The 8,462-nt window shown below is 41.9% G+C and overlaps 2 protein-coding genes across 9 annotated transcripts in view; one reads left to right on the forward strand and one right to left on the reverse strand.

Annotated features, from left to right (window-relative positions):
• The window catches only part of GARRE1 (granule associated Rac and RHOG effector 1), a 59,585-nt gene extending 55,891 nt beyond the window's left edge, over positions 1 to 3,694 (forward strand). For all 8 annotated transcript variants that reach the window (XM_068956118.1, XM_068956115.1, XM_068956116.1 and 5 more), the window contains 3 exons: positions 172 to 306; positions 2,192 to 2,270; positions 2,882 to 3,694. In XM_068956118.1, coding sequence (XP_068812219.1) covers positions 172 to 306; positions 2,192 to 2,270; positions 2,882 to 3,208 — 541 coding nt within the window. In that variant the 3' untranslated portion in view covers positions 3,209 to 3,694. The remainder of the gene's footprint in view (positions 1 to 171; positions 307 to 2,191; positions 2,271 to 2,881) is intronic.
• A 2,234-nt stretch (positions 3,695 to 5,928) lies between these two features.
• On the reverse strand, positions 5,929 to 8,297 carry SS18L2 (SS18 like 2). The gene is made up of 3 exons (XM_068956123.1): positions 8,138 to 8,297; positions 7,930 to 8,006; positions 5,929 to 6,803 (listed from the first exon to the last, which is right to left on the reverse strand). The coding sequence occupies exons 1-3, from the start codon at positions 8,204 to 8,206 to the stop codon at positions 6,716 to 6,718; spliced, it is 234 nt and encodes a 77-aa protein (XP_068812224.1). The 5' UTR covers positions 8,207 to 8,297; the 3' UTR covers positions 5,929 to 6,715.
• Positions 8,298 to 8,462: the final 165 nt, after the last annotated feature.

Below are 8,462 nucleotides of genomic sequence, written 5' to 3' on the forward strand. Positions count from 1 at the left end.
ACTCAGAAGTAAATTTACAGAAGTATTTGTGTTACTCTGGTATTTTGCAAAATATTTACATTTTGTGTCCTGAGATGTCATCTGTCACAAAGATTCAGTATAATGAACTAGGGCATACAGTCTGGACCAGGCACTGTAGAAACAAGGGCTAATAAACTTCTTGTCTTACAGTGATGTGACAAACAGCTGGTCTGGTACTCAAGGAGACTCTGCCAGTTCAAGTGATGAGACCTCCTCAGCTAATGGAGACAGCTTGTTCTCCATGTTCTCAGGGCCAGACCTTGTTGCTGCTGTAAAGCAGAGAAGGTGAGCAAAATTAACAGAAATGCATACCACTTCAGCAGACTTTTTTTGTTTTGCATTATTTGATGTGAGTAACCAAACAAAGGAGACTTCTACTGATTAGAGAAAGTCACACGAACCAGTTTTCATACTATACTGATGATATGGCTGAGAGTATATCTGATCTGAATGCTACAGAGTCTCAATTTGTGCTATATTAGTAGGTGCCTCTTTATACAAAGGAGCATCTGTACAAACATCCAGTTGTTAGCTGAAACTCAGTATGTCTAGAAAGATCTGATGCTTCCCCTCTTCCAAGGTAATCCATTTTGGGTGACACTTCTCTCTAAACTACTAATGCCTTTGAGAGGGAGGTCATCTTTGAACTGGTTTTCTAAACAGTGTACTTCACTGCAGCTTTGTGATGTGTTGCCTGTGCTGAAGAGGAAACTGTCATACCGTTATCATCATGTGTTTTGATGTCAGCAAGTTTCTCTTCCCTGGCCTCAACTGCAACTTTGTGGCACCTGTGTCTGCCCTCACCACCGTCACCATTTTAGTAGTGTACTAGATTCTATGATCCCTTCAGTGACCCCTCTCCTCCCTTGCTCCCTCCCCCCCCCCCCCCCCCCCAAATTCCCTTGAGTACACTTACCTACTAAGTTCTTTCCTTCTGAGGAAACTTCCTTAAGAGGAAACTTAATCGCATAAATAAGCTTAGTAACTTGAACTAAGCCAGTATTTTCAATTACAAACAATCTACTTAAAAATAGTAGTATGAATTACAGCATAATTACTCTCTGCTTTTCTAAAGGGCTAGAAGCTCTGTATCTTTGAACCTTGTTGATCCCACAGTAGAGGGTAGTTAAGAGAATTAAAAGGCATAAGATAAAGCGTGAATTCCAAACCTATTCCGGTCTGGGATCAGACTCAAATTATTTTTCAAAGCCTTTTCTAAAAATCAAGTTAGTTCTGTGGCCAAATAGAATATTTTTATTTTTAGATCATAGAATAATTCAGAGCCAGTACATTTAGATATAAGATTGTCTGCTTTTTGGTGGTGATGTGGTGATGTCAGTGGCTGTCTTGCCAGTTTCCTGCAGCAGATTATACCTGGTGGATAGCTATTTTTTAATGTACTGCCAGAAAGGAAGTATACTGTAGCTTAAGATAATGAAACTAAGGCAAGCAGGCTGAAAGGAATGGACCAAAACAGGAAGCGTTTCTAAAGCGTGCCTCATTAAATAAAAACGTAAGCTGAAGTAACAGTATTTTGTGCCATCAGGCACGTTAGTACTACTGTGTTAATTATGTTTCGAAAGAAGAAAAATCCCACAAGTGAGGGCCTGACAAATTACCACAGATAAAACTACAGTAAGAAGGCAAAAGGGCTGAGTGCTTTTAAAGCTGACCTGCAAAGGACTACTTAACTATAGAGCACTGAGCGTGGTGATTTTTAAGATGAAGAATGAATGATTCTGTTTTAATTTAAAAATAATAATAAATCCTTCAGGAACGTCCATGGCTCTGGCGCAAAGACCTGAATTTAAAATTCAGTCACAACTTTAAATCAAATGTGTAAGGGCTGAATCTCTACCTTTCTTCAGTAAAGAAATGGTGTTTCAATCATTGTTTCAGTTGCTCAACTCATTTTTTCCTTTTGTTTTAAAGTTATTTCAGAAAAGCTACTAAAAAAAGAAAGAGGGGGGAAAAAAAACCCACCCTGAGCAGCAGAAAACAAGAAAAAAGGGCAGTTTCTAGTTGATTTCTTCAAAGTAGGCAAAAAATAGCCCTTCTTTCTCTTTCACCTTTACAAAAACACGTGTGCATGTTGCTCAAGGTGCAGCTCAGCGAGAACTACTGCACTGTCAAGCGAGGGAGGGTAAACGTCGCTTTTTCTTTTTGCCAGAAAACACAGCAGTGGTGAGCAGGAACCTAGTACGCTACCATCACCACCTCTTCTATCTGCAGTAGATGACCGTAATCAGGTAAGCTGAAAATGGCTCCTCAGTCTTTTCTTGCGTGTGTTTTGGGGTGATTTTCACTAGGGAAAAAAAGAAAAAAAAAAAAACCCACAAAACAAAAAACCCTAACCTCATCTGTTCTTCTGCATTGTTTACCCCAGCTAAAACCCTAAACCATTTGCACTCAAGTAGTTCTAAATGCTTTTATCAGAGTTACCAAATTTAAATTTGAAGTTGGAAGTCATTTAACATTTTCCCCTTGCAGCTGAAATTTCCACGATAAAAACGACGACTTCAAATTAAGCTAAGAAGCAACACAGTCAGCTTAAACTGTCTGTGCGGAGAAAACTAAAGTATGACCAGGTTGATGACTTTTCTTGCCAGAAAGCTTGACTTAAAGCAAGGCTGCTGTTGGCCAAGCAAACGTGCAGAAGTAAATAAAAAGGTTTTCCGTTAGGCAAGTACTGTAAGAATGAAGAGTGCTGAATATATGCATCAGTCTTGTTTTTAAAGATAGTTAAATCAACCTTCTGGAAATATAGTGGTGGTGGGGGGCGAGATGACATGTTAAATATTGCCCCAGAAGAAAATATTTTGGTTGTTATTCCCCCCTCCTTTTTTTCCCCCCCCTGCAGGATAATAAAACCAAAACCTGGCCTCCAAAGGCACCCTGGCAGCATACGTCCTCCTCAGTCATGAACACACTACCCAGTCAGAGTATGTCTTTGTATCCTATGAGCAGCCCCGTCAGCCAGTGGAGCGACACGATCCAGATCCTCCAGTCACCTGTGTGGGCAGCAGCCAACGACTGTGCTCCAGCAACAGGGATTTCCTCCAGCTTTGCCTATGCGCAGCAACAGCAATCGCAGCAACAGGCTTCCCAGCACAAACAAATGAATAAGGGCTTTAAATCTTTTCCAGTAAAGCACGAACGCAGACCATCTTACCTGCATCAGTACTAACTGCTTTTCAGATTAGAAAGTGCAGCACAGGGCCAAACAGTCATAAATTTATGTATACCTTGTTTTGCAATTGTGTATTGGCTATATCCCGTTTATCTCATTAAATACGGAATTGAGGGGTGATGAATACAAACTCTTGAATTCAGTTCTACAGTGCTGAGCAAACATGGCCAGTATGTTTGTTAGATGTACATGAAACAGCCCAAAACTGTGATGTAGAAAAGCTTTTAAAAATGTGTATATTGCCTTTACTTTCAGAATTTTTTTTAAGAGAACTGCTGAAGGACTACCATACAAAAAAAACCACTGTATTTTATAGCTATTTTTCATATAGATTTATAGTTAAACATCTTACTAAAATACATTTAATATGTTGAAGCAAATACATAGTGGTCACTTTGCTCAACACTGTGTTTAAATTTATAATGGATAACCTGTAAAGCCTTTGTATGCTCAGTAAATGGCCTGTGGGCAACTTTTTTTTTTTTTAAAAAATGAAGTGCAACAGCAGCTTTTGGTGTGCCACACAAGTGAGGTTATTATGAAACTGTTGCAAAAACAGTTATAAAAGTCCTAGTTTCCTTACTCTCAGCAGAGATCAGCTGGAATCACTCAAACTTGTGCCACAAATGTTATCTGGGCTGCTTGAAGTAGATGGTGTATCTGTGTGGATAACGTGACACTGGTTTTCAAATACACAATCTGTTACTACTACATTTGGCCAAAGGCATTATCCACACAGTGCTCCTTAAGTGTGTGAAAGTATAACCTAAAAGACTACTTGCATATATTTAAAGTCTTATTTCAGATGCTACAGTTGATTTAAAAAAAAAAAAAAAAAAGTGAGCTGGCTCAGAAGATACTAGAACTGAAACGTGGGGTAGCAATTAGTTAAAAGAACGTTATTTTTTTTAAAAGAATAATGTAATTATTTGCCGTCAATATGTGCCATTAAGTGAACCTGTGGAATTAGGAATAACCTTCCAACCAAAGTGGATCTGGGAGAGTGACTGGTGCTTAAAAATTGAAGAACAATGGTAAATATATGTATAGCTATCCCACTGTATATTAATTGAGATTACAGAAGATTCTTTATATAGTTAAAGCTTATTTAAATTTTCATATTTCATCTTTGAAAGAGTCTAAAAACCACAATATTTTCTGGTATAAGAGTTTTGACAGTATTAATCTTATTTTTGTATTTTTCTTAAGTCATATCATTCTAATATGTTAACTACTAGTAAAATGGGTTATTAGTTCTAACTACATAATTTTTCAATGAAAATAAAGCACATTTGTTGTTTTTGTTTTTACAAACTAAGTACATCTATATCTAAAGATACCAAAAAATAAATGCATAAAAATATATATAAAAATAAAAGGTATACACAACACTAAAACTATTAAACATTTGGGTATTTAAAACCCAACCACCTTTTTCGTTTGTATGGTGACGGGCTATATTTGCAGGCCCAGATTGTTACCTTTTGTGCTGTTTGAGGATGCCAATGTTGCCTGTATTTATGATATTGTCACCATGTTTTCTGAAACTTCATACTTACCATGTTTACAAAGATTTGTTTGCTGTACATAGACTTTTTACAGTAATGTGCTTTGCACAATCAGTGTGGCTTCTGTCTGTAAGTTGTTAATGGTCTGTACTACTATAATTTTGAAAACCCTCTGCTGAAAATGTTAGTGGTTATTTAACTTGATGAATGGTTTTGAGTTTCCTAAATCTTGTCACTTAGATCTAATATTAAACCCTAAATTTGGTTGTACTTACTGGTTATCCATACTAAGACCAAAATGGAAGTTAATGAAAACACTTACTTTTGAACTTTTCTAACAAGTGCCAAAATTATTGCTATAGTTTTTGCAGTTCATTATAAGTACAAACGCTGGCGAGTTTCTGGACCTATATAAGCGAATTGCGGAAACAAAGAAAGTTTGTCTGCATTTTGACCACGTAGGTGCTATTCTGTCCTTTGCTTCCGATTGTTCTGAACACTGGTAACTTTAAGAATTGTTGCACTTGGCAAATGAGTCTTGCCATTAAATTTCACTTACACTGCCAAGTGCAAGGGTTTGGTGCTTAGTTAACTTACCCTTATTGCAGTGCTTCTTGTGAATAGCTAATGCTTCTGAACTGGAACTGTATATTTTGTATTTTAAAGCTTCTGTAAAAGTAAACTATTTGCTTTATTAAAGATATACATTTAATAGGTCATACCTGTTTAAAATATGCACCTTGCTGAAAGTAAGCAGCACCTTAAAAATGTAACTTTGGTTTGTAAACAGAGATCTTATTTCATTAACATGGGATTATTTATCAGTTTGAAAATTGTCAACTGCCTACTTACTGACTCATATAAATCTGAATTATTGCACTCTAGAATCTGAAACCTCCCACAGTAGTCTCTTTCAGACTACTCCTTCAGGTAGATTGCGCTGAAGAGCGCGATGCAGAAAATGCCTTAACCATGTCTTTAAACTAGTACTGCAGATGAAAATTGCTGCAGGCAAGTGGCAATTTGAATTTTAGCAACCACAGAGTAAGTCATTTTCATAGTAGTGACTGAAAAGTTTCCTCTGATTTTTGGACAAAACTAATATCGAGGCTGCTTGTTTAGGTTGTGCTAATCATGTCGGAAACGGCCAATCTGAGGTGTGAACTAAGCTGTACCCTGGTTAAGAATGATACAGCTGAACACAACTGCTGACAAATAGCCACAAAGCCTATGACTTCATTTTTATTATGTGAGAATTTACTGGTTAACAAAGTGTGCAGTACAGAGCATTTCAAGAAAAAAGGAGAGGTCTTGACACAACTCGGGCGCAGACACACAGCCTTCTCTCAGTGAAATAAAGGTTGAAGTTCTCCCTTACGCTTGTAGCTATAAATTATGCAGCAGCCCTTCATCTTTCCTAGAAAAGCTAAAGTTCCTATTTTGCTAAACCACTGAACTGCTTCTTTGTTAACACAATTAAAGCAGAGTATACTAATATTTACAGAGAACAGCTTTAATTTATTAAGCACAATTTCTATGATACAAGATACAGAACAGTATACTGCTTATGGCAATGTATCCATGACAAGCTAGCCCTGGCTTTGTAATCTTCTGGGTAGAGGGAAGTTACCTAGCTGCATGCTTACCCTATTACTATACAACCTCAGTCACAAAAGAGTCTCTGCTTCACTGAGACTCCAAGTCCTAGCAATCAGGCTACTTTCAGAAGTATGCTACAGAGTGTTTTTTGGGGTGTGGGGAAAGGGAAGTAAAGCATGATCATGAGCATCTCCCTTAAGTGCTACTTTACAATGTTAGGAAGAAAAAAAAAAAGCTAACCTAGTATTACATTAAAACTACATTCACACATTTTAATGCACAGCAGGGATGACTGTTTACCTGCCTTTCAAGACCATACCTTCCCAGCTCTCAAAGTGGGAGTCTAAACTAAGTCCTTCTACAGAGTTTCAAAGCATCGCTGTCCAGGTAGGTGCAGTCAGTCCGCAGTCTTCTGTGTGCTGGGTGGAGCTGCATCTGCGATTGTAGCTAAATAAATGAGGTTTCGATGCAGGATATGTTGGTACCTACAAGAGGAAGAAAAGCATTACCCAGAAAGTACTTGTTTGCCTGTTCTTTTATAGCACATTACCTGCGCTTCAATAATCACTTTTGTGGCCTGAGCAATACCTGTTAGGGAAAAGAAATAGCTATTTAAAAAAAAAAAAAAACTTAATGTGAGGCAAACCCCTCTATATTCAGCTTTCACTATAGAGCCCCCTACACTTCACCAAACTGCAGGCTGTAACAAAGTACGTTCTAGACTAAGACTAGTCATTTGGTAGAAAAAATGCACATTAAAAAAAAAAAAATCTATATATGGTCACAACTGAAAAGATGCAGAACTTGGGGAAAGCAGCTGAGAGATGGGAGATGACAAAACTCCACTCAGCCTGGACTGAACATACAGGCAGCTTGGGCTCAGGCTCAGCAACCTCTGTGAACCTGCTTGTCGTTCAGGTCTGCCCAAGTCAAAGCGCTATACCTGAACTGCTGGAGAGCCGCAAGTGCAGTCTTCCATAAGCGTCACCCTGTGCCTTACACAAACGGGGGGCAAAGAAGAGCCTGCCCAACAGAGCTAGCTTTCGCATTAAAACAGACCAAAAACCTTGACAAAAGGGAATGCATGTGGAATTTATTTTGTGCAGGGCGCATCTCACTTTAGAGCTCTTTTTGAAACAAACTTTTAGGTAACTTTTTAGCAGGTAGAACAGTGCCTTTTTCCTTTCCTTTAAGGCTGTTCCAGCTGAGGAAAGCTCTGGACAGCAGGAACTGTGTTCTCTCTCGCTCGTTAGAAATCTGGGTGTGGGGGGGGTCTGTGTGTGCACAGTCTGCGTGTGTGTGCGCATCTGTGTGTGTCTGCACATCTGTGTGTATCTGCATGCGTGTGTGTATATCTGCATGGGTGTGCATCTGTCTGTGTGTCCGCATGTGTGCACGTCTGTCTGTGAGTGTCTCCGTCTGCATGTGTCTCTGTGTCTGCGTGTGTGTGTCTGTCTGTCTGTGTCTGTGTGTCTGCGTGTGTGCGCAAAGCTCTCCAGAAGGTTCCGGAGCCGCCACCGAGGGCCCCGGTCCGCCCGGCGGAGCCAGGCAGGGTGCGGGCCGCCCGGCCCCGGCCCCGGCCCCGGCCCCGGCGGCGGGACGCTCACTTACTGCACGCAGTCGGTCGCCCGGCCCTTGCTCTGGTACTCCACGATGCACCGGATCAGCTGGTCGTTCTCCTCCAGCAGCTAGGGCAGAGGAGCGCCCGTCACCGCCCGCCCCGGCGCCGGGCGGCGCTGAGGGCCAGGGCCGCGGCCGCGCCCCGGGCGCCGAGGGGCGGCTTTCCGGGACCCCGGGAGGACCGGCGTCCCGCACTCACCCGCTGCAGCGTCTCCTGGTTCACCTCCGCCTTCCCGCGCAGCCGCTCGGGCACGAACGCCAGCGACATGACGACGACGACGACGCCGCCGCCGCCGCCGCCCCGCGCAAGGGCCGACGGGAACCAGCCGCCCCGCCCCCGCGCGCTCCCCCCCCCACCCCCACCCCCGGCACAGCAGCTGCCGCAACGGGCGGAGTGACGCGCGCGAGCCGCCCCGCCCCCGCCCGGCGGCGGCCGTTAACGGTCCTCGGGGCGGCCGGGCGGGGCTGAGCGGCTGCTCGCGCCTGTGCCCCGGCGGGGGCGGGCGGGCGGCGGAGAGGGTGAA

This window comes from Struthio camelus, chromosome 10, assembly GCF_040807025.1.
Source record: "Struthio camelus isolate bStrCam1 chromosome 10, bStrCam1.hap1, whole genome shotgun sequence".
In the NCBI taxonomy this organism is placed as follows: Eukaryota; Metazoa; Chordata; class Aves; order Struthioniformes; family Struthionidae; genus Struthio; species Struthio camelus.

Coding starts and splice junctions, on each gene's coding strand:
- SS18L2 (XM_068956123.1), bottom strand. CDS start 8,206: ATGTCGCTGGCGTTCGTGCCCGAGCGGCTGCGCGGGAAGGCGGAGGTG. Junction 8,007..8,137: donor ACCAGGAGACGCTGCAGCGG/GTGAGTGCGGGA, acceptor CCTCTGCCCTAG/CTGCTGGAGGAGAACGACCA. Junction 6,804..7,929: donor CGGGCGACCGACTGCGTGCA/GTAAGTGAGCGT, acceptor TTCCTCTTGTAG/GTACCAACATATCCTGCATC.